Raw genomic sequence first — 26,026 nt, forward strand, 5'->3', positions numbered from 1 at the left:
TTAATGGTCATGGGGTTTTCTTTTGGTGTGATGGAACTGTTTTAGAACTACATAGAGGTAGTATTTGCCTGACACTGTTAATGTACTAATACCATGGAAGTGACCACTTAAAAGTGGTTATTATGTTAAGTAAATTTCACTGAAATTTTTTAAAAACGAGAAAATGACTACCAACATGATACGCCAAAATACCCCTCCCACTCCAGCAAAGACAGGGATGTCTGGACAGGGAGGCAATCCAGGAGAAGGTGAGGGCACTGTATTAAAACAAAGGGGTAAGCGAACATCTCAGCTCTTTCCCGTCACTCAGCACCTAGGGTGCTGGCAACCAGGTCCCACCTTCCAACAAAGAGTGTAGAAAGGTCTCCTTCAGGAATTTAACCTGCCCCAGAAGAATATATGAGGCCAGGAGTTCAAGACCAGCCTAGACAACATAGCTAGACCCTGTCTCCACAAAAAAATTAGCCAGGCAGATGGCACACACCTGTAGTCCCAGCTACTCGAGAAATTGAGGCAGGAGAATCACCTGAGCCCAGGAGATGGAGACTGAAGTAAGTTATGATTGTGCCATTGCACTCCAGCCTGGGTGACAGAGTGAGACCGTCTCTAAAAATCAAAAACAAAATACATAATGGGAGTGGGAAGAGGGTCACTACTCACAACAGCAATAAAACACCTAGGAATAACTTTGAAATAGGTGCAGAAAATCACAACTTTCCCAGGAATAAAAAAGGCGAGTAAATGCAGATATCACGTTCCTGAGTAAGCAAGTGCAATCCTGTAAAAATGCCACCCTCTCCCAGTTAATTCTATACATTTACCCCAACCTTAAAATTATGATTATAGGAACTTGACAAAACTATTATCAAATGTATCTTAAAAGTATAAGTAAACAAGGGGAGCCATAAAACATCAAAAACTGAATAATGAAGAAGAGGACTGCACTGACAGTAATGTTTTTCTGCCCTCCCCTAAACCAGTGGTTAACAGTCCTGGTAGCACATTAAAATCACCAGGAAGGCCGGGCACAGTGGCTCACACCTGTAATCCCAGCACTTTGGGAGGCCAAGGTGGGAGGATCACCCGAGGTCAGGAGTTTAAGACAAGCCTGGCAAACATGGTGAAACCCCATCTCTACTAAAAACACAAAAAATTAGCCAGACGTGGTGGCAGGTGCCTGTAATCCCAGCTACTCAGGAGGATGAGGCAGGAGAATCACTTGAACCCGAGAGGTGAAGGTTGCAGTGAGCTGAGATTGCACCACTACACTCCAGCCTGCGCAAGGCGAGACTCCATTTAAAAAAAAAAGAAGTTTGAGAAAAGACAGGATATTTACATATTGTCAAAGTATCTCACCACAAGATGCTTATTAATTACAAGGGGAAAACAGTAGCTTAGTACTAGGGGAAACCGGGCAGACATCACCTTAGTTATCAAAGTTACTGACAGCAATAGGACACATAGGTGTCACGTACCTCCTGCTATGATGCCATGAGAAGGACAAAACAACACTTCATGGTATTCCTGCCAGAAATACATAACCGGAATCTACCGATGACGAAATGTCAGTCAAACCCAAAATAAGGATGTTCTACAAAACAAAGGGCCCATACTCTTCAAAAATGCCAAAGTCATGAAAGACTAAAGAACTGTTCCTGACACATGAAATCAAAGAGAAATGACAACCAAGCAAACCATGATATTCGATCCTGCATAAGAATTTTTTTTTCATTTTGCTATGAAGTACAATAGTGAGACAAATGGCAAAATTTCAATAAAGTCTGTAGGTAAAATGATAGTATTTCAAATCTGGAATTCAGGAGAGAAGTCCAAGATAATATAATCAATATGCCTGGTATGTTTCTGATGCTCACTCCATCTGGAAGTGGATCATGCAGTAACAACTTGACAACTAGTAAAAAATTGTCAGGCTAAAAAAATTGTAGTATTGTACCAGTCTTAATTTCCTGATTTTCATAACTATACTTAGATTATGTAAGATAATATCCTTGTTTTTAGGAAATACATAAGGTATTTGGGCACAAAGAGTTAATATATCTGCAATTCACTCTCAAATGGTTCAGAAAAAGATTATAAACACACACCTATTACAGAGAGAGAACAAATGTGATAAAACAGTAAAACGTTAACACATTGAGGCATCTGGGTGAAGGATATATGGAAATTCTTGGTACTATTTTTGCAACTTTTCTCTAAGTCTGAAATTATTTCAAAATGAAAAGTTAACAATAGGCATGCAGTTTTTTCAAGAAGCACTGTTTTTCTTCTTTGCTTCTTTAATAGGAAGAACTGTGCTTGAATTCTGTCATTCACTGATCTCTTTGGCCCAAACCATCATTCACTTATCCAATCAACATTCATTAAGTCCCTACCATATGACAGGTATTAAGGAGGCTAATGAAAGGCAGATGAAAGATAACCCATAGCCTTCTCAGTCTAGTAGGGGACACACACATACAAATAAATATTAGGAACTATGTGATGTCATAATATTCGTATGCACAGAAGGTCTGTGTCAGCTGATGAAGCCAAGTCTGTTAGTAGAGGTCACAGAAGATTCCGGGGCTCCAGATAAGATTGAAAGGAGTTCCTCAGGCCAAAAGGGATGAGGAGTACATTTCAGAAAGAGTAACCAGTATGTACCCCAAAAGCCCCACAGGTGTGAAAACACATGCATTATTGCTTTAAATCCTCCTAACACCTATGGAACAGGCACAACTCCTCCCCAAACTGTACCTGTGCCCTTAATCATGAGGGTTTGATAGCAGACACATGATGGACTGGCAGAGGGACCGAAATAAGGGCAGACAGGAGACTCTGCTCTAAGAAAGAATGATGGTCTAAAATAAGAACAACAGGGCAAGTGGAGCAGAAGAAATGAGTATAAAATATTTAGGAGGCAAAATGAACAATAAGGGTTGAGGTGTGAACAGGGTGAGGTTGAAAGAGAAGTTTGATTCTCAAGCATCTGTCTTGGGAGACTAGATGGATCACGGTGTCATTCACTACAATAAGGATGTGAGAAAGGAGCCAGTCTGAAAAGAAAAAACAGAACCCTATGTTTTAAAATTTGAGGAGTCTGTGGACAATCGAGGTGAAAGTAGTAAGCATCTGGACGTGAAGTGAGATTTCGCATCACATCTGGATATGAAAGTAATAAGTAAAGATAGATGGTATACAAGAATGGCAGTTCAAACCGTGAGTGCTCAACAGACAGGCCAAAGAGAGGGTCAAGACCAAGACAAAGGATGACAGCAGGACCCTTGCGAACTCCAAACTTTAAGGGTGGCCAGAAGAAAGGCCCCAGCAAAAACACCAAGGAGGGAGGGTCAGGTGGGTCCTTGAACACAGGTGGTGTTGTGTTCAAGGTCAAGCCCAGGCTCAGTGCAGCAGCTGCACTCCTCCCTGATCCACACGCCTCCGTTCTGTTCAAGTGCCCAAACTCATCACCCACTCTGTCGACCTTGCCTCCTCCTTTGCTGGGATGAAGTCTTCCTGATCCAAATCACTTTGCCTCCCCTCTGCTCCACCTTGAATGTCTCCATCTTCACCCACAGTCCCCCTTCTTCCTGTCTCAGAAAAAAATGCCCCTTCACCTTTTAAAGGTTGAGCACAATCTACGACCTGCGTTTTACACTAAGGTCAAAAGAGGAAAACACACCCTGACTCCCTGTCTGGCCTTCTGCTTATTCCTTAGCCCATCTCACTCTCGCCTCTGCCCCTCCCTCCTACTGAAACTGCAAGCCCTTTCTTCCACACTTCTTTGCCTTGGATAGCCCACCCATCCTTTACATTCAAATCTGTCCCCTCCCCTGTGGCACCACCCTGATCCAGCCCAAGCAGTCTAGTGGCTCCCTCTAACATTTTCCAATACTTCCATTTATACTTTACTTGGAACATGGATAATACTCCTACATAAACTGACCAAGGCTAAACTATTACTAAGAGGTCACTAAATGGTGAAATTTTTGAAGGCCAGAGTTTGGTCTTAGTCTTCTTTGTGGTCATCAGTACCTCCCACATTATCTTCACTAAATAACTTCAATAAATCTCTGTTTGGATAGTACCAAAAACCTAAAATACACTTATTTTATATTTACCACTCATGCTAATTACAGCAGAAGTTATCTACAGGTGCACAAAAATATTTGTAATTGACTGATTCATTTATTGCTAGAGCAAAGACGGTCACCTCAACGTTGGCTTACCAGTAACGAACACTGGAAGCAATAACCAGAAATATGAAAGTAGCTTTCATTTATTGAAGACTTAGTATAGTCAGTCCCTGTGGAATGTCTGACGTGCCTGATCTCATACAGTCTTGACATCAACACTATAGTGATTATTCCTCTGCACTTCATGTAAAGAAACTAAAATTTTAAAAAACTGGGTAAGCTAGGAAGCAGCAGTCTCCCCAGGTCTGACACAAAGCCCAGGTGCTAGTCTCCCTTACGCTAACACAACTACTAAGGTGACCACGGTTCTGGTTTGGACCCTTACAGAAAAATCCAATGAGGCTTCTACCATTTCTATTACTCTATTCATGGAAGTTTACCCATCTGCTCGAAAAGTCTGTTAACTGGAACAACTTGACAGCCACCATGAAAGAATAATGTTGGCCCCTTACCTTACACAACACAAAAAATTAACTCAAAATAGTTCAAAAAACTATAATATAAGAGCTAAAACTAAAAAACTCTTAAAAGAAATTATGGGGTAAATCTTTATGACTTTGGATTTGATAAAGTGTTAGATATGACAACAAAAGCACAAGCAACAACAACAAAAAAAGATAAACTGGACTTCAACAAAACTAAGAACTTTTGTGTTTCAAAGGACATCAGGTAGTTAAAAGATCACTCACAGAATGGGAGAAAATATTTGCAAATCATATATCTGATAAGGGTCTAGTATTCAGCACATGTGAAAATTCCTAAAACTCAACAACAAAAAGCAAACAAGGCAATTTTAAAATGGGCAAAATATTTGAATAGACATTTTCCCAAATATGATATACAAACGGCCAACAAGCACAAGAAAAGATGCTCAACATCATGTCAGTCACAAACACAAATCAAAACCATAATGAGATACCACTTCATATCCACTACGATGGTTAAAACTAAAGAGTCAGATAATAATCAAGTATTGGCGAGGATGTAGAGAAACTGGACCCTCAAACACTACTGATAAAAATGTAACACGGCGCAGCACTTTGGAAAACAGTCTGTAAGTTCCCCCAAATGATTAAACATAGAGTTACCACACGACACAGCAGTTCTATTCCCAGGTATGAAGAGAAATGAAAACATAAGTCCACACAAAAACTTGTGTGGAATGGTTCACAGGAGCATTATTCATACTAGCCAGAAGGTGGAAACAACCCAAATGTTCATGAACAACGAATAAACAAAATGTGATCTATTCAAACAATAAAATATTATTTGGCCATAAAAAGGAATTAAGTGTGATATATGCTACAACATGAATGAATCTTGAAAACATCACACTAAGTAAAGCCAGTCACAAAATATCATATTATTTTATGATTCCATTTATATAGAAGTCTAGACTCAGGGAATCTGTAGAAACAGAAAGCAGAATAGTGGGCCGGATTTGGTGGCTCATGCCTGTAATCCCAGCACTTTGGGAGGCTGAGGCAGGCGGATCACTTGAGGTCAGGAGTTCAAGACCAGCCTGGCCAACATGGTGAAACCCCATCTCTACTAAAAATATAAAAATTAGCCAGGCTTTGTGGCATGTGCCTGTGATCCCAGCTACTTGGGAGGCTAAGGCTGCAGTGAGCTGAGATCGCACCACTGCACTCCAGCCTGAGCGACAGAGCAAGACTCTGTCTGAAAAATGAAAAACAAAAAACATACAACTACGGCATAGTATATCTTCCTGAATGCCATAAGATGCCAAAAAGGCTACTTAAAGGAGGTCACAGTCAGTCCTGAATCTCAATATAAGGTTTTCCCAACTAAACTATGGACATATCTTTGCCTAAAACAGTAAGAGTTGCCTTCCTCTAGGAAAATATTACTATAAGAGTTTTACCATTATACCATCAAAAAAATACATATGTGCATTTTACCACAATTTTTAAAAAATGTGTATTATATAATAGACATCTAAAAAGGTAGACTATAGTTAAACCTGCAAACCCAGGTGGCATTATGAAAACAGGAGCTCACTTACCTCTTTGACTGAGAATTCCTTCAGGCCTAAATATTTCGGGAGTCTCAAAGGCAAAAATGCAGTCGCTTTCATGGACTGTTTCCAGGTCGTCTGTATCACAAAAGGAACGATGGAACCCATCATAGTACATTTCTGTTAACACAATCTAAAAATAGGAAAAATGTAAACAGTTGGGTAACTGGAAATTCAATACTAATTGATCTCCCAATTCTAGGAACTTCTCCAGACCATCAGGACTGGCAGTGGTCTGAGAGAGCTCTGAAACATCTCGCAGAGCCCACTTTATTTGCCTTTAATGAGAGAATCTTGGAAGCACAATATCCTCTGTAACTATATTAACAATATACAGTCACCCCTCCATATCTGTAGGTGCTACATATGTGGATTCAACTAATTGCAGATCAAAAATATTCAGAAGAAAAAAAAAGGATGATTGAATGTATACTGAACAGTCTTTTACTTGTCATTATTCCCTAAACAATATAGCAGAACAACTATTTACATAACATTTACACTGCATTAAATATTATAAGTTATCTGGAGATGATTTAAAGTATATTGGAGGTACAACTATTATGTATCCATAAAATAAAAAGTAAAAATAAAGTATACAGGATGATATGCTTAGGCTCTATGCAAATACTGTGCCATGTTAAAAAAGGGATTAAAGCGCCGTGGATTTTGGTATCCTAGTGCAAGGGTTCCTACAACCAATCCCATGGACACTGAGGGATACCTGTACTCTGATGTCAGAACTCTATGACTCTAACTCCAGGGTTCCTCTAAGTTTTGGTATAGAAGAGAACCAGGAGATCATAACGTCTAACCCCCATTTTCACTGAAAGGAGAGAAGCCAAGAGACTTGCCTCAAGTTCTACAATGATTCAGCCTCATGTCGAGGACGGAGTCCACATCTGACTCTGAGGCTTTCTCCTATATCATTTTATTTTCTATTTTTCAAGCCTAAACCATGGATATTTGTATTGAAAAAAAAATCAACTCAAATGTCAAAAATACTAACTAGTTAAATATAGTATAGCCTTACTGGAATTATAAAGCTACTAAAAAGAATGAACTATATATATTTGCACTAACATGCAAAGATCTAAGTAAATACAAAGCAAGGTAAAAACAATAAGTGTAAATGATTCTTATATAAAATCATTAATGTATATATGCATGGAAAAAATCTAAATGAATACTATATAACATAGTATTAAAGTTAGTAACCCTTAGCATTAAGATACCTAGTATGAGATACTTTCTCTTTCTGTTATATTTCTGAAATGGTTGAATATTTTACAATAAAACAGAAAAACAGGACAGGCATGGTAGCTCAAGCCTGTAATCCCAGCACTTTGGGAGGCCAAGACAGAAGGACTGCTTGAGGCCAGGAGTTCAAGACCAGCCTGGGCAACATGCCAAAACCTCGTCTCTATGAAAAATACAAAACTCAGCTGGGCGTGGTGGCATGCGCCTGTATTCCCCACTATTTGGGAGGCTGAGGTGGGAGGATCGCTTGAGTCTACAAGGTTGAGGCTACAGTGAGCCATGATTGCACCAATGCACTCCAGCCTGGGCAACAGAGTGAGACCCTGTCTCAATCAATCAATACATACATACGTACATATATACATACATACAAACAAACAAATGAACAAAAGAAACAAAAGATGGAGAGGAGAACACTGGAGACATTTAAAGACTTTATTACATGCTCAGCCACGCTGTCTACTGAAAAAGCACTGGACTGGGCATGCAGATTCCAGTCCAGCCTATCACCAACCAGCCCTGCAAACCTGAACAAGTCACACGTCTTCTCTGAGCCTCTTTCAAATAAGAGAGTTGGACTGGACCCCTGAGGTCCCCTCTACCAGCACTAACATTCTGCAGATCTACCAGGTAAAAGAGGTTGGTGGCATATTCCACAAATAGTCCAGCAAAAATGTTCCTGGCACATTTTCCTTTTAATGAATTTAATGACCATGTTTTTTTTCTGCCAGTGAACATGCAAGTAAAATTCACTCTCTTCAGCAAACTGAGGTCAACAGCAAACTTGTAATTATTTCACCAATTTAAACCACATGCAAAAGGAGCCAGACGGTGCTGGAAGCTGTAAAGATGCAACCAGATTTGCCCTGGACACCACCAAAGCCTCGCTCCCTCTCTTTCTGCCTTTCCCTCATCCTGAGAGGAAGAAAGAGCCAATGGGCTTTTCAGAGTAGGAAAGAATATGAACATTTTATCAACATGCCAGTACTTGGCCTACAAAAATATGAGATATTTGCCATATTAGGGTAACACTGCTGGTTGTATTTGTTTTACTGTGGTAACTTCCCAAATAAGGCCACATAAGGCCAAAGTACAAAACACCTTTATTATTCCAGGGATTACATAGTAGCTTCCAGAAGCTACTATCTAGGGAAAGCAATTTAGCTACTGAGTCATCTTTCCTTAATAAATCTTAAATAAGGAATGTTTTTCCAAATAAAATAATAATAGCAAATTGAGTAAAAGCTATATGCAGAAACATGTCAAGTCCAAACAGGTCAAAAGTATTTTTGGTCAATTTCAACATAACTGCTTATCAAACATGCATCCCAAAAGGGAAGCGGCATGGGCACAACTTTCCTTTCTCTTCTCTAAACAAGGTAAGAGACTCTGATCCAGCCATAATGAGAAAACAAAACATATTGAGCATCTATTACGTATAGAACACTGTACTAGCAAGATATCCACTCTTATCACCACAAGGGGTTTTCTAGTGTCACTGCTCAAGTTTTCAAAGCCTCTTTGACTATCAAACGCTGCGAGGACGCTCCACTGCCCACATACACATCCATGGGAATGATTTAAGAAGGGTTAAGTAATTATACCTTATGAACGAAGCTACAAGAAGGTCCTGGTACACAGCTTCTCCTTTTCTTTTTTGAGAGGAGTCTCGCTCTGTTGCCCAGGCTGGAGTGCAGTGGCGCGATCTCAGCTCACAGCAAGCTCCACCTCCGGGTTCACACTATTCTCCTGCCTCAGCCTCCTGAATAGCTGGGACTATAGGCACCCGCCACCACACCCAGCTAATTTTTTGTATTTTTAGTAGAGACAGGGTTTCGCCATGTTAGCCAGGATGGTCTTGATCTCCTGACCTCATGATCCACCTGCCTCGGCCTCTCAAAATGGTGGGATTACAGGCGTGAGCCACCGTGCCCAGCCTCCTTTTAAAATTATATATACAATTACATGAAACATGAAAAGTTTCTCTATATATTTTACTCTTTGGGGTCTTGATTTTTTTTCCCCTCAACTCTAAATGCAACTGGTTTTAAATCTCTAATCATACTCGGCAAAGAACTATAAAAAATTCTAAGAGAACAGAAAGCAATACTTTTGTGGCTCATGTGTAACTTGCCTTAGCAGACTTATTACCTGATCAGTGGGGATCTTTGTTTCCATAGACACTGCTTCCCGAAGTCTGGCAACAGTCCCAGAGAGAGGCACGGCCACACCAATCCTCATGCAGTGAGAACATTTCCCTTGATACACTACAGTGACATAGAGAGGCCTGTACAGATCAAAGTCAGATCTTCTCATTAGTCACTTATTTCAACTAAAACATAGAAATGCAAAATAAACCTGAGTTGAAATCAACAAAAATCTAAAGCTAACCCACAGTGTTACTCTGAAGCCAAATGGAAAAATTTCACTTGGCTCTAAGCAGAACTATCAAACAATCATCAAGATCTTTGGAAAAGGCAATCGTCACAAAATGAACACTTTATGAAGCAAACAAAAATATATCTACACTTGATTCTGTGCTTTGTATTTTCTTTAGAACAGCATAACTCCTGGAAATGTTGAGAAATTGTTCAAAATAAAGCAACTAAGAAACAAGAAATGTAAAGTAAGGTCTCTAGAGAATCCTGAAGCCACTCAACAGCCCTCCCCCTCCCCCGATACTATGTGAGGATGACAAACCGGGTCAGACTAAACAGCCCCTGCTTGCCTCATGTGCCTGCTTACCCTGCAAACTCAGGAGGGCATTTATTCTTGTAAGGTTGTAGCAATGACTGTATTCAATCCCATTATTAATCCCATTACCTGTCTAAATAAGTAAGAAGATCTAATAGGAGCCTACAGAGGAAAAGGAATACAGTAAGAAAACACAGTCTTCATTTTACTAAATCCATTCTTACCTTGTGTGGGGTAGAGGAATTGGCAAAGAAATGCAAAGGAAAGGATCAAAAGTGTTGCTCTGTTTCTGACAATGAGGACACGTCAAAGAAGATCTTTAAAACAAAAGGTAAGACACTCAACATTAAAATCACCCAGAACTATGTCAGGTAAACAAAATAAGTGGGAACATCTGATTTGCTCATACCGGTATTGGGCTTGAAAGAGTTCTTGTACAAAAGTGCTACAGACAGGAAAAGGTCCCTCAGGCATCATATCAGTCTCTGACGGTGGCTAAAAAAAAAAGAAAGTACAATTTCACAGACTAGGAAGACCAATTCTTGGCTGAAGATGAAGTCAGAGAATCACAAATGTCCTTGACTTCCTTTACAAGCTATGCATCAAGTGCAGATACTTCAGTGACGGGCACCTGCTAAAGGAGCCAGAACACAGCAGGCAGGATGTGGGTCACGTGGACTCATCCCCTCACACAGACTCTGCCAGCGATCAGCCAGGCAGCTCCCCTTCCCCAGGATGCTCCAGTTTCCCTCCAATTCTCCAAACTCCTCTAAGAAGTAATCCTCAACCACTTTAAAAGTACTAATGGTAGCCGGGCACGGTGGGTCATGCCTGTAATCCCAGCACTTTGAGAGGCCGAGGCGGGTGGATCACTTGAGCTCGGGAGTTCGAGATCAGCCTGATCAACATGGAGAAACCTCGTCTCTACTAAAAATACAAAATTAGCTGGCTGTGGTGGCGCATGCCTGTAATCCCAGTTACTCAGGAGGCTGAGGCAGGAGAATCACTTGAACCCAGGAGGCAGAGGTTGTGGTGAGCCGAGATTGCGCCATTGCACTCCAGCCTGGGCAATAAGAGTGAAAGTCCATCTCAAAAAAAAAGTACCTATTAGCTGTGCTGTGTATGTTAGTGCCTAATCACACTCTACTTCATGTTGTATTTAACTTTTCATGTCCCTCCACCTAACAATTAATTACTAAGCACCATATGCAGAGAGAACTGTACAGAACGTTAGGATACAAAGATAATAAGATCCAGTGCCTGACCTTGAGGATGTCTCAATTTGGTGGGAGAATCAGCCACATGCATATAGTCATATGACAGAAGAGAGTGTTCAGGCACAAAAGGATCTTGAATTAGAATAATTTAACAACTTACCAAACCTAGAAATTTAAAATTTGAAGTACAGAGCAGAATCATCAAAAACTTTAAAAACTGCCCAAGGGAAGCAACTCTTTAGTCTTAATTTTTTCCATTATATAAGTCATTTTATCCATATTTGTAAGACTACATGTATACAATTAAAAATTAATCATTATGTTTCTCAATGAGAACATTCTGGGGCTTCTATAGTCAAATCCAATCCTAACAGCAGAGAAAATCCATGCTTCCTTTGTGATTGTGTATTCATTAGAGTGAACTACAGAGTATGTGTCTTACTAGAATAGAAAGCAAACACATTCTGCTTTAAAAACAGTTTAGTGAAATGGAATCACTTTTTTTAATCTGAAGTTCATCATACATGCAAATGTTTCCCCTCTCATTAGACTATAAATTCCTTGGGGACAACAGTTCTTGTATCTCACACTGCCAGCACAGTAGCAAACAAAATGAAATGTCCTTTAAGTAGCCATTGAATCTTCTACTCACTCAGAGCTTGGTCAATTTCATTGTATTAATGCAATGCAACAAGTCCTCAGTAGAAGAATCTACACGCTCTCATGACTAGCTGACTGCCCTAGGGGAGCGTGCGTCCTTACCTTCAGAGGCGGCTGGCCACTCTGCTTCACTGAATGGTTGAGGTCTTCGTGAACTCGGTCCAAAAGCCACAGTAGAAACTCCTGAGCATCATGCTGGGAATTTCCCCGGTACTGCAGTGCATTCTTTGACACAATAGTCTATGCAGGTAAATAAATCAGCATGAACAGTTGTGAGTTCCTGGCTTTAAACTATTTAGTCATAATCCCAAAAGGGATGCAAGACCTCAAGCATGTTAGAGAGTACTTCCCAGAAGGAGTGCAAAGTAAAAACAGATGCTGGTGTAAAAACCTCACCCCTAGAAACATGTACCAGAACCCTTAAAATACACTTAATCCAGCAATTCTACTTTTAGGAGTGTATCTAAGGAAATTATCAGAACAGCCTGTCAAGACTTCTAAGAAAATATTAATCAGGGTTTATGAAAGCAAATAATTGGTAATAACTTGGACATCTTAAAAAAGAGAATTGGTTAAGAATAGGAGGAGATGAAACAGTAAAGACAGTTAAATTAGGATACAACTACATGACATCCTTAAGAAATACTATATTAAGTGAAAAAGGTTATAAATAACTCGTGTGAAATGTGAATGTATTCTTGTAAAAATTGTTGGGGGGGGTGTAGACATGTACATACAAAGAAAAGTTCTAAAATAACACATACCTACATATTAAGTATTATCTCTGGGTGATAGAATTACAGGTGCTTTTTTTCCTTCTCACTTTTCATATTTTCTACAATGAGCATGTTACATAACAAAGCAGGTAAAAGTTTTGTTTCAAACTTTACGAGATTGATTTACATTGCTTTTGCTAAAATGTTGGACTTTTATTATGTAAGATACATAACAGCTTCAAGATTCATCACTCATAATAGAGATTTAATAAGTGTCTAAGATACAAACAGCCTAGTGAAGGGGACAGGGGGAAAGTCCATCTTACAGTGTAGCATGATGGGATAGTGGTAATGGATGCCAAGTTTCTCATAGAGAGGGAAGTTACAGATAAGCAAGGAGGGAAGGCAATGAATCAGCTGAAGTCAGTATAAACTCCTATTTAGCTTAATATAAAGTGAACAGATAAATAAATACAGATATTTATATAAACTTGGGTTCATATCCATATATGTACACTGAAAGGCAAAGAAGTAGTGACACCCCAGTAACAATGTGCACATCCAGTGCCCATATCTTGGTTTCTAATACCATTTTCCAGTATAAAACTAGGGCTCCTTGGAGAAATGCCGATTCTAGGGTTGGGACAGGAGACATATCAAAAAGACACAGGAACCAACCTAAAAGAACTCCCAACAGCCAAAGCTAGAACAATCTGATCAAAAGAATAAATAATATTAGGTTATAACCCAATGTATAAAAAAGTATAAATTGATATAATGACTGAATGAATAAATGAGGGAGAAGAGGTAAATCTTCCTTACAGAGGAATTCCAAATAAGTTATATCAATAATCCCCCCTCCAGGAGGTAGAGCTTACCACCCCTACACCTTGAGTGTGGGTTGTGATAATGACTTACTTCCAAAGACAGGAGATTGGAAAGAGGAGTAGAAAGTAACTTACAGTTACTAACACAGTAACTAACACTGCTTTAGAGAGCTGGGCAAGGTTGACATCATCAGTAGTAAGTCATGTTGCTAGCATGTGCACTTGATATGTGACAAAAAGAACATTTTACCTCTGGTCTTCCTCCCAAAAACCCATGGCCTCAGTCTAATCATAAGGAAAACATCAAACAAAACCCAAACTGAGGAACATTCTGCAAAAAAAAAAAAAAAAAAATGTGACTGGTGCTTCCCAAAACTATCAAGGTCATCAAGGATAAGGAAAGTCTGAGAAATAATCACAGACCAGAAGAGACTAAGACGACGTGACGACTAAATGTAATGTGTTATTCCATGGGAGTTTGGAACAGAAAAAAGGCACAAGAGAATAACTGGGGATATCTGAATAAAGTGTCAGATTTAGTCAATAGTAACGTACCAATGTTAGCTTCTTAGTTATAACAAATGCACTATGGTGACATAGGATATTAACAAAAGGGAAACTGAGTATGGGCTTCGTGGAAACTCTATGCTACCTTTGCCACTTTTCTGTAAATCTAAAACTATCCTAAAATTAAAAGTTTATTTAAAGGCGAATATATATATTTACAAACTTTCTATAAATATAAATATGGCAGTTGTATATAGGCATATCATGGGAAAAGAATAGAAGCTAATTAAGAAGTAGGAGGATAGTGGTGTTAACTAATAGACAAGAAACCCTTTCAGGAGATGTCATTTGAGCTGGACCTTGAAGATAAAGAGGCAGGGATTCAAGGCTGAGGAAGCAACATGCACAAACACACAAAGGTACAGTATGACACCTTCAAGGAAGACCAAAAAGGTCAATAGGCCTGAAATTCCAGGTCTATTAGACAGAATGGAAGGAGATGAAACAGTAGACAGATTAGGCAGAGTAGGAGGAGATGAAACAGTAAAGTCAGAGGCCAGTTCAGGAAAGACATTAAAGACCACTCAAACATGGCAAAGGGAGCTGTAAGTGAACTGGTAAATTAAGATCATGGGCTCTGGAGCATACAGCCTGAGATCAGATCCCCATTCCCCGACTTCCCATTTGTGAGGCCTGGGACTACTCTCCTCCAAAGCAAAATGGATAATAATGACTCAGTATGATGATTAGATTTTGAGAATGCATGCCAAACATTTCACATGTAAATGAGATATAATCAGCACTCAAATTTTAGCCATATTATATATGGGAGTAAAGAAAAAGCAGGGGGCCAGGTGCAGTGGCTCACGCCTGTAATCCCAGCACCTTGGGAAGCCAAGATGGGTGGATCACGAGGTCAGGAGATCGAGACCATCCTGGCTAACACAGTGAAACCCCGTCTCTACTAAAAATACAAAAAATTAGCCAGGCGTGGTGGTGGGCGCCTGTAGTCCCAGCAACTTGGGAGGCTGAGGCAGGAGAATGGCGTGAACCTGGGAGGCGGAGCTTGCAGTGAGCCGAGATCACACCAGTGCACTCCAGCCTGGATGACAGAGCGAGACTCCATCTCAAATAAATAAATAAATAAATAAGAAAGCAGGGGAGGTAACTGCACAATGGGAGAGTAGTTAGGAAACAAACTAAAGAGGCAAGAAATAATGACAGTTTAAGCTAAAGCAGTGAGGACAGAATGGGAAGGCAGATTTAGGAGAGATTTAGGAATTTGAGTGGTAGAATCATTAGGATTTGTGATCTAATGAATGTGGAGAGGGAGGAAGGAGGCATTAATGTCACTCACTCAGGGGTCTTACCTAGATGATGAGCAACTGGTATCATCAAGACAGAAAATAAAAAAGGAAGAAGTCTGGGAAAGAGTTCCCAGAATTGGTCCCCACTTTCGAATCCATTGTAGCTAAAGTTCTATGGAACCTCTGAATGGAAGTTATCTGGTAAACAACTGGAAACTACAGATCTGTGGGTTCACTGCAGGAGTCTGTGCTAAGGACAAAGATTTGGAATTCAACAGATGGGTGGTGGTAGAAACCTCAACTAAGGCTGAGAGTGCCCAGACATCATCTATGGGAGATTGAGTCAGAGGACAGAATGCAGAGGTAACCTATATTTAGGTGGGGGCCTCAAAGAAGACCAAGAAAAAAACCATCAAAGATGTAGTGAGAAAATCAGGAGAATGGTGTCCAAGAGTCAAATGAAGAGAGCTTCATGAAGAAAAGGTTGATTGACAGTGTGAAATGTTGAAGAATGATAAAGGAGGCCAGAGAACTAAAAAGTGTCTGCTATATTGCAATTAAGACAACGATAACAGAGGTGAAAAGAAGGAAGAGATTTGCAATTTGCATCACAATCTGATGATCAGTTTGATGTGAATCAACAAGAAAATGTTCATTTATAGATCTTGAGATTCAGATTTGGGAGGAAAATAACAGGGATATTACAGAGAATATGGAGGTGTCACTGACACAACTTACTGAATAAAATGAGCACAGGAGAAGGATCCTGATAACGACAAAGTTTCAAATACCTGGAAGGGACCACTGAATGCCATCTCAGAAACAGGTACACAAGGAGGAACAGGCATGATAGGAAGTCTTCACCACACTACAAAACCTCCCCACTAAATCATCAAATCCAAGGGCTTTTTTCTCAGTCTTCACATCTGTCTCCCTTTAGCATTTTGTATATATATAAACGTCCTGTGCGTGGTGGCTCATGCCTGTAATCCCAGCACTTTAGGAGGCTGAGACAGGTGGATCACCTGAGGTCGAGTTCAAAACCAGCCTGACCAACAGTAGTTAGCCCATCTCTACTAACACAGAATTAGTCAGGCGTGGTGGCACATGCCTGTAATCCCAGCTACTTGGGAGGCTGAAGCAGGAGAAATGCTTGAAGCTGGGAGGCGGAGGCTGCAGTGAGCTGAGAATGCGCCATTGCACTCCAGCTTGGGCGAGAAGAGCAAAACTCCGTCTCAATAAAAAGAATAATAATAATTTTTTTTTAAAAAAAACCCTTATTCCATCTTGAAATGGTTTGGCTTATGGCCTTATGTTCCCCTCATTTAGAAGAATCAAAACCAAAGGCATTAGTATGTATAACGGAAGAATGTGAGCTACAGAAGATTTCCTAATTAAAAAAAAAAAAAAATGAATAGCCAGGCGCAGTAGCTCACACCTGTAATCCCAGCACTTTGGGAGGTTGAGGCGGGTGGATCACCTGAGGTCGGGAGTTCAAGACCAGTCTGACCAACATGGAGAAACCCCGTCTCTACTAAAAATACAAAAAATTAGCCAGGCGCGGTGGCGGGCACCTGTAGTCCCAGCTACTCAGGAGGCTGAGGCAGGAGAATTACTTGAACCTGGGAGGAGGAGGTTGCAGTGAGCCGAGATCATGCCATTGCACTCCAGGCTAGGCAACAAGAGCGAAACTCCGCCTCAAAAAAAAACACAAAAAAGAATTGATTAAAAACATCATTAGCACTAATGAAACCTTGGTTGACTCGGGATGGAAGACAAACGTGTAGATGTCACTATACTGACGGATTGAAAGAGGAAAGCAGATGACACAAGGTCTCCCACTTCTGACTTAGGTAGATAATGAAACCAAGAACAGAGGAAGAGATTAGGGGACCACAGTTTTGAACAAGCTGCATTTGAGGTATAAACATGATCCCAAGTGAGGTTAAATCTGGTGCTCAGGAAAGAGATCTAAGCTGGAAATCTGAATCAGAGCAGCACACGCCTATCATATAAGACAGAACCCAGAGAACATCTGGTGAGAAAAGGAAGCAGCTGGGACAGAATCTTGAACACTGGAAAAGGTCACAGAAAAGCTGCCTGTGAAGAAGCAAAGAGGTGGCAGCCAGGAGAGAGAGAGTGGCATCACAAGTGAGGACAGACAAACCTCCACGGAGGCAGAAGCCACAATGAAAACTACCGCAGAAAAGGCAAGTCAGACAGGCTCTGAGGCAGATCCTCTGGAATAGCAAATTAAGAGGTTGCATGCTCATGTAATCTCAATGAAGCAGAATATTTATCAGAGAGGGTTAAAAGAAACAAGGTAAGGATTTGAATGACTGCCAGAGACCATTCTTCATCACCAACGAGCTCAGTCATAAAAGGATGGAGGAAAGATGCTGTGACCATCTGGAGGGGACCTTCAGGAGCAGAGGGACCCACATCCTAAGGGAAGGAGCTAACAGAAAGGAGATATCTGAATAAAGATGATTCTTCGGGCTGGGTGCAGTGGCTCACACCTGTAATCCCAGCACTTTGGGAGGCTGAGGCGGGCAGATGACCTGAGGTCGGGAGTTCAAGATCAGCCTGGCCAACATGGCAAAACCCCATCTCTACTAAAAATACAGAAATTAGCCAGCCGTGGTGGTGGGCATCTGTAATCCCAGCTACTCAGGAAACTGAGGCAGGAGAGTTGCTTGAATCTGGGAGGTGGAGACTGCAGTGAGTCAAGATCGCATTACTGCACTCCAGCCTGGGCAACAGAGCAAGACTCTTACTCAAAAAAAAAAAAAAAAAAAAAAGGTGATTCTTTGGTAAGGGGAAAAGGAGAGATTGATTTAACAGAGGCTGTAGAGGTACTGGCCTTAAACAGAAGATAGGTAGGAGAGATGGAAGAGAAGGGGGTAAAGATAGTCCTGGATGCAGATAAGCTAAAGACAGGAAGGCAGGGAACCTGGTTGAGTTTGTTTTGTAAAAAAAGTAGACGACAACTGCTAAGAGGAGCTCTTAGGTGTAACAGGGGTAATGACAATCTCATGGCATATGGTTGGGCCACAGAAACTGTCAGAAGTACAGCAAGCTTCTCTTCCGAATCCTCTCTCTTATGGACTCCCAATGGGGAAATAAAAGGAAAAAAAAAAAGTTTTCAACATAGACATTCCAAACAAATTAACTGAAATCAAACTCTTCATTATGTTTCAAAGCAGATAATTTATACACAGCATCCATTCAGATTTCAGGGTGGAGATGACATTCAATTATCAAGACTGCATTAAATTTATTTATGCTTCTGTCCACTATCACTTCAACTCATTCACACTTATCCACCAGTTGCTGTGTTCTAATGCAGACTGCCAAGGCTGCTCAACAACATGTTTGTTGGGCATGACCAAACAGGTAACAGGACGTCCACAACCCTCATAACTACGGCAAAAACCATTCTGGGTCAACTCCACCCTAAATCACTACATCACACCCTAAAGGAAATTTAAGGAAAAGAAAATCTCAATACACAAACACAAAAGGTCCTCTTTCTGCCTTTTTACCCCTCACAATGGTAACTTATTCCCACTGCAGATACCCAGGGGACTATTTATCTTACCTCTTCCCCAGACAAAACAAAACATAGAAGAATCTAATGGCCAATCCTTTAGTATGTGTCACAGAAAAAAGAAAAATAGCAGGAGTTAGGAATCCTAAGTTCAAGCTCTGGCTCTGCCACAAACCACTGGTTATCAGAGGCAACTCACTGAACCTGTGATTCGAATCCTCGTTTATCAAATGAGCAGATGAGACCCCTGCATCCCAAATCTTCACCCAAGCTCTTCCCTAGGAGTCCTAGAAAGTGATCTGGTTTACATTTTTGGTCACATCTGATGCTGCTTTGATTTGTCTTTACAATTTTTTTTTTCATAATTAAACCTTAGTTTATTTGATGTCAAATTAATCTTTCTGTATGTTTGCAGTTTTGAAAAAGTTGATTATCAATGTCCTCTGTAAACAGAAGCATTGCTATAATCTGAGAAATCATTTAAGTATGTCATTTCTATAGAAAATAGAATGTGGGCCGGGTGTGTTGGCTTATGCCTGTAATCTCAGCTCTTCGGAAGGCCAAGGCAGGAGGATGGCTTGAGCCCAGTTCAAGACCAACCTGGGCAACATATCGAGATCCCATCTCTACTTAAAATAAATAAAAATAAAACAGAAAAGAAAAGAAAAAATAGAACATGGTCCTTCTTAAAATTAGTCTTACATATTTGTGTCTATTTTACAGAATTTGGGTACAGTGCTTCTGTTTGGAAAAAATATTAAACTGAGTCTCTTGATCTCCTGGCTTAAATCCTATACATCCTACTATAAACAAGTTTGACCACTGCTTCAATTTTCCCCTCAATTGGGATGATCCTTAGCATATAGTTACTAAAAAATAAAGTAAAAGGCAAAACACTTACCAGGTTTTCAAGTTTCACAAAATTTCTCCTTACCCTTCAAAGAGAGAATGTTTTTATTTTTTTCCCTTAAAGAAAAAAAAAAAATGAGTTGGAAACATGGGTCAGAAAAGCAAAGAGCCATAAAATTAGACATGAGGGTCTTTCCTTCTGTAGAGCCCTAGTAAAGAGGCCGAAGCATCCCAGGCTCCAGGGAAAAGGTACTGACTGGTCCAAGACATCCTTCACCTAACACCAGGAAGAAGAAGAAAAAGCAATGGTCGGTCACTGGTGATTTCCACCCATGGGAAATGGATGTGGCAATACTGGTCTGACATGAATGATCGGGAACTGGGCTCCTCTTTTGGGAAGAAGGGTAGCTTGCAAGACTCATCAAACCCAGTCATTGCCCACTTTCTTTGATTATATGCCAGAAGAAACACAAAATTTGTTTCCAGTGATCAGGGACAAAAAAAAAAAAAAAAAAAACCCACACACAGAAGAACTCAGGAGAACAATAGTATTTACATTTTTAGAAAAAGAAATAGACAAAATGCAAACAGCTGGGTTTATAGATGGTATTTAAAAGAGAAATCTGGTTTCTGGGCTGCTGCTAGAAATAAAATAATAAGCAGTTGTCTTAAGAAAAGTTTCATCTTTTGAATTTTACTTTCAGGACACCTACTAAGTTGATGAAGAATAATTAGCTAAAACATGAGGGATAAAATTTGTACAAATAAATGAACACTGTAAAAACAGATATGAGCCATGAAAAAATGGTAATATAGTGTCCATGCAATAGTATGACATACTAGGACACAGAATAAATAGGGCCTTCTGTGCCCCTCATCCATTCTTCCTCCTTATCTTCTCCTCTGAGGGAAGATCTTTTAACAGAAGGCACAAATAAGACTGAGAGACTCCTACTATTTGCTGGCTGGGGCAAAAGGCCCTTGAAAGGGACCCTAAGGCCTCTAGGTTTTCATATGTACTTCCCCTAGGGCTGGAATGCCCTCCACCACACTCCTCAAACCACTCTCCCTCCTCAGAAGGATAAGCAGGGGACTCTGGTGGGAGAGGAGAGAGAGATAAATGAGGCACAGGGAAAGGGGGCTTCCACGCAGGATGGAAAGACAACCTGATGAGGACAGGAGCAAATGCCACACACATTCTTTGGACTCTGTTCACATTTGGTCACAGAGCAAAGCATGTTATTCCTGGTACAGGCTGAGTATCCCTCATCCAAAATGCTCAGAACCAGAGGTATTTTCAAGTTCATATTTTTTTTCAGATTTCTGATTATTTGCATTATATTTACCAGCTGAGCATCCCAAATTCGAAAAGTCAAAATCCAAAATGCTCCCATGAGCATTTCTTCTGAACATCATGTGAGTGCTCACAAAGTTTCAAATTTTGGAGCATTTCAGATTGTCAGATTTAGGATGCTCAACCTGTACAGAGCTCCTGATCCTTCCAGGCACAAGGGCCAAGCATAGGATAACTCAAGAATCGGTGTCCCTCATATCCAAGTTCTCAGGATCCAAACTCAGGAACCAAACAGATTTGGATAGCAAAGAATATCTGCACTGCTATAAGATTAGTGTCAGATTTTAGGCCGGGTGCGGTGGCTCACGCCTGTAATCCCAGCACTTTGGGAGGCTGAGGCGGGCGGATCACAAGGTCAGGAGATCGAGACCACGGTGAAACCCCGTCTCTACTAAAAATACAAAAAATTAGCCGGGCACGGTGGTGGGCACCTGTAGTCCCAGCTACTCAGGAGGCTGAGGCAGGAGAATGGCGTGAACCCAGGAGGCGGAGCTTGCAGTGAGCCGAGATCGCGCCACTGCACTCCAGCCTGGGCGACAGAGCGAGACTCCGTCTCAAAAAAAAAAAAAAAAAAAAAAGATTAGTATCAGATTTTAAGCAAATTCATATGTACCAGAAAGACCCGGTGGCAAGGACTCACTGCTGAGTAACGACTAGTAAAGTATACATTCCTCACCTAAAAGAAAAGGCTATAATAAAGGGGTTGAGAAATGGTTACTGCATTTCAAGAAATTATAACTGACTCGTGAAACCACAAAACTAAGGGTTGAAGTATGGTCAATAGCCAGGATAAAAGGGAGAAAAAGTGAAGTGGATTCAGCCAGATGAACAAGAAGCAACAGCTGTCCCAACAGATTATACAAGTAACAAGAGAAGACCTCCAAGTAAGTATTTACACAATGGCTAAAACTTTCTGCTAGAAATGCAGTAGAAAAAGGCTGGATTATGAATACCAGGGTTCAAGTTCTCTTCCTACTACTTCTGATTTCTTTTTCTTTTCTTTTCTTTTTTTTTTTTTTTTTTGTTACTGTTGTCGTTGAGATGGAGTCTCTCTCTGTCTGCCCAGGCTCGGGTACAGTAGTGCAATCTCAGCTCACTGTAACCTCCACCTCCTGGATCTTCTCCTGCCTCAGCCTCCAAGTAGCTGGGACTACAGGTGCACGCCATCACATCCTGCTAATTTTTGTATTTTTAGTAGAGATGGGGTTTCACCATGTTGCCCAGGCTGGTCTTGAACTCCTGACTTCAAGTGATCCTCCCATTTCAGCCTCCCAAAGTGCTGGGATTATAGGTGTCAGTCACTGTGCCTGAACTTTCTACCATTTCTTACTTAACATGTGTTTTCTCTGAGCCTCAGTCATCTTTTCTGCAAAATGGGAATGGTGAGAGTAATGCTTTTCTAAAAGGATTACTGTAAGGCTTTAATGAGATCATAAAAGCATTGTATAAAGTTTAAAACTCTGTACCGATGCTATTATGCAGTTTTGAAAAACAAAAAAAAAAAGAATAGAATCACCCTATAATACTACATGATCCTTAAAAATGCCAAAGAGAAGGAGAAAACATCTAAAGCACTGGTTCTCAATCCTGGCTGCATATTAGAATTACCTGGGGAAAGTTAAAAATAAAAACCACATCCTGGCAGCAGCCCACTGCTAATTTTTTCTCAAGTGTGACGTATTTTTAATGACTATTTCTAATGTGAAGCCAAGTCTGAGAATGAACACAGCCACACTGGAAAAGCTCTGGAGTTTCACTTCCAAAAGCACCAAAACTTACAGGAGGCTCCTTTGTCATAAGTGCATTATATGACCTCTTACATTATGTTTTATTCATATCTCCAGGACATACCATCTCACATGCATCCCTAGACAGCGAACAGGAATAATGTCTTACTCAATATTACTTCCCCAATACCTGGCAAATACAATGCTTGGTGCAAAGGGTAACAGTAACAGTTAATATTTATTGAGCGCTTATACTGTATCAGGCATTACGCTTATTGCTTATAGACGTTTTCTATAAAATTCACCCTTAACGGCTAGGTGCAGTGGCTCATGCCTGTAATCCCAGCTACTCTAGAGGCTGAGGCAGGAGGATCGCTTGAACCTAGGAGGCGGAGGTTGCAGTCAACTGAGATCGCACCACTGCACTCCAGTCTGGGCGACACTGTGAGGCTCTGTCTCAAAAAAATAATAAAATAAAATAAATAAATTCACTCTTGGGAAATTCCCTATGCTGTATTCTTATTTATAGATGAAAAAACTTAGCCTCAGAGAAACAAAGTAACTGTTCCAAGTTATCACTCTTCTTTTTTTCTATTTTGAGACAGTCTCGCTTTGTCCCCCAGGCTGGATCGCAGTGGCGGGATCTCGGCTCACTGCAACCTCTGCCTCCCGAGTTCAAGCGATTCTCCTGCATCAGCCACCCAAGTAGCTGGGATTACAGGCGCATATCACCATGCCCAGCTAATTTTTGTATTTTTTGTAGAGAAGGGGTTTCACCATGTTGGCCAGGCTGGTCTCAAACTCCTGACCTCAAGTGATCCACCTGCCTTGGCCTCCCAAAGTGCTGTGATTATAGGCATGAGCCACTGTGCCCGGCCAGTAACCACTATTCTTCAACCTCATCTGATTAAAATAAAATATTTTTGCCTATAATCCTTTTTCAACAAAGTCCCTTAAAATGCTTTGTCCCCATACAGGATTCAGCATCACACAGGGCTCAGGTTCTTCATTCTAAATGTCAATTTTCAATTAGACATAAAGCATGACTGAACTACAGCTGCACCAACTCTGAGGCTTCGGGGAATTTATTTGCTTTTAAATAAATCCTTGTTAAGCAATTTTTGTTTTGTTGCAATTTGTATTTCCTCCTATGACTGAAATATGGCCCAGAAACAAAAATGCAGTTTATCTAATTGGGATGTTATTATTTGAGGAGTAAGGAGGAATGCAGATGATGTAGAAAGATCAAGTTGCAGCATGTGAAGAACTACGTCCTGCCCAAGTGTCCCAGGATGCTAGAGAAAGCAAACACACCAGCGACAAAGATCTGGCTTTGGGGAACTCCATCTGTCTCTCATCAGTAACGTAAAGGGGGTGTTCTTCACCTTACAATGCTCAAGCTGCTCTTCTGGTGGAGATTAATTCCACCAACAGTCCATCCTTCCCCGTACAACTTAAGTGGCCAAACATTGCTGACTCCAAGTTTAGAGTCAGCTCAGGTCACCAAAATGTATTTAACTACCCAATTAACTAACTCAAGTAACTCAAGATACTTTTGAAAGCATCTTCTTTCTGGACTCTTTTTGTCATTTTCCAACACAATCTACAATTATTTTCAACCATAGTAAAACAAACCCTTTTTTTAAGGAGGAAGGGGGGAAATTTTGACTTACAATCAACACAAAAAAGCAAACGTGCAGTCCCAATGCAACTTGGTCATCATACAGAAAGAATGGTAATCTGAAAGAGTTAAAAGTTAAAACTGGGCCGGGCACGGCGGCTCACACCTGTAATCTCAGCACTTTGGGAGGCCAAGGCGGGCGGATCACGATGTCAGGAGATCGAGACCACAGGGAAACCCCATCTCTACTAAAAATACAAAAAATTAGCCAGGCACAGTGGCGGGCGCCTGTAGTCCCAGCTACTCAGGAGGCTGAAGCAGGAGAATGGCGTGAACCGGGAGGTGGAGTTTGCAGTGAGCTGAGATCGCACCAGTGCACTCCAGCCTGGGCAACAGAGCGAGACTCCATCTCAAAAAAAAAAAAAAAGTTAAAACTGAAAAGTCATCTAAATATCTAATAATTATTATATGTTCCTATCATGAAACATTATAAATGGTTAAGGGTTTAAAAAGCACCAAGTTGTACACTTTAAATACACACAATTTTTATATGCCAATGATATCTCAGGCTGTTTAAAAACAAGAGAGACCTATGGAGCTTTAAACAAAAGTTTTCCACTTACAGTAACTCTAAACCCAAAGCCCAGACCAACCTCTGGATCTTAACCACTGGGGAAAGAGACAAGAGCCAGCATCAAAGAAAAATGAGAGAAAGAGGGAAAAAGAATGTATCCCTACGGCTATATCCAGGGGCCTTTTCAGGCCATCCTGGCTTGCCAGGTGGTGGGAGATGAATGCTTAACCCTATGAAGAGAAAAAAGGAATGGCAGTGGCAGCTTTTTGAGCAAGTAAAAGAAAGTACAGGAAGAACATACAGACTTACGAACTCAGCACAATGGCCCTGCACACAGCACAAGAGCCAATCAACGTTCTTTGCTGAGTGGCGCTCCTCTCCGAAGTGGAAGTAAAGCGACCTATACATCCCAGGAGGCAGAATAAGGTGGGAAAGGCAAGGAGTAGAGGAAAAATGAGATAAGGCCTTGAACTACCCCTAAGCCAAACATGAATATATTTCTTCTATAAACACAGACAGATTATAGATACACACACAAGAAGCAAAATCCTCTTGATTTTGAATATATTGACATTTGATTATAACAGACCTAAAATGTTTTTGACTGAACAGCCGATTTTATAAGGGGATCCAAAAATATTCTGGAAATAACCTTGCGTTGACTCATTGTTCTGCTATTGCATCTTTATAACTGCAACATCACTTAGTAGTAACTAAGGGAGATTATTCATAAGCAGATCCAGCAAGTTTCACTATAAATTATGCATTCACATCACCATAAACTCAGAGTACTCCCAGTAAATTTTAACTGCCTGAGATACTTGCAAGTCATAGACCTGCTGTTGTACTCTACACAGCCAACCCTATGGATACTTGACAGGCAAACCAGGCTGACTCTTAGGCCTCCAATCAATCACAGCCTCCACCCA

The 26,026-nt window shown here is 40.6% G+C and overlaps 1 protein-coding gene across 2 annotated transcripts in view; it reads right to left on the reverse strand.

The window, feature by feature from the left end:
• USP31 (ubiquitin specific peptidase 31) overlaps positions 1 to 26,026 on the reverse strand; it is a 100,486-nt gene that overhangs the window by 39,109 nt on the left and 35,351 nt on the right. For both annotated transcript variants that reach the window (XR_012429368.1, XM_005591456.4), the window contains exons 2-6: positions 12,168 to 12,305; positions 10,598 to 10,683; positions 10,413 to 10,505; positions 9,646 to 9,781; positions 6,223 to 6,367 (exon numbers count right to left, since the gene is read on the reverse strand). Coding sequence is in view for 1 of the 2 variants with exons in the window: in XM_005591456.4 (XP_005591513.2) it covers positions 6,223 to 6,367; positions 9,646 to 9,781; positions 10,413 to 10,505; positions 10,598 to 10,683; positions 12,168 to 12,305 (598 nt within the window). In the remaining variant the exon portion in view is untranslated. The remainder of the gene's footprint in view (positions 1 to 6,222; positions 6,368 to 9,645; positions 9,782 to 10,412; positions 10,506 to 10,597; positions 10,684 to 12,167; positions 12,306 to 26,026) is intronic.

Source organism: Macaca fascicularis, chromosome 20 (genome assembly GCF_037993035.2).
Source record: "Macaca fascicularis isolate 582-1 chromosome 20, T2T-MFA8v1.1".
Lineage (NCBI taxonomy): Eukaryota > Metazoa > Chordata > Mammalia > Primates > Cercopithecidae > Macaca > Macaca fascicularis.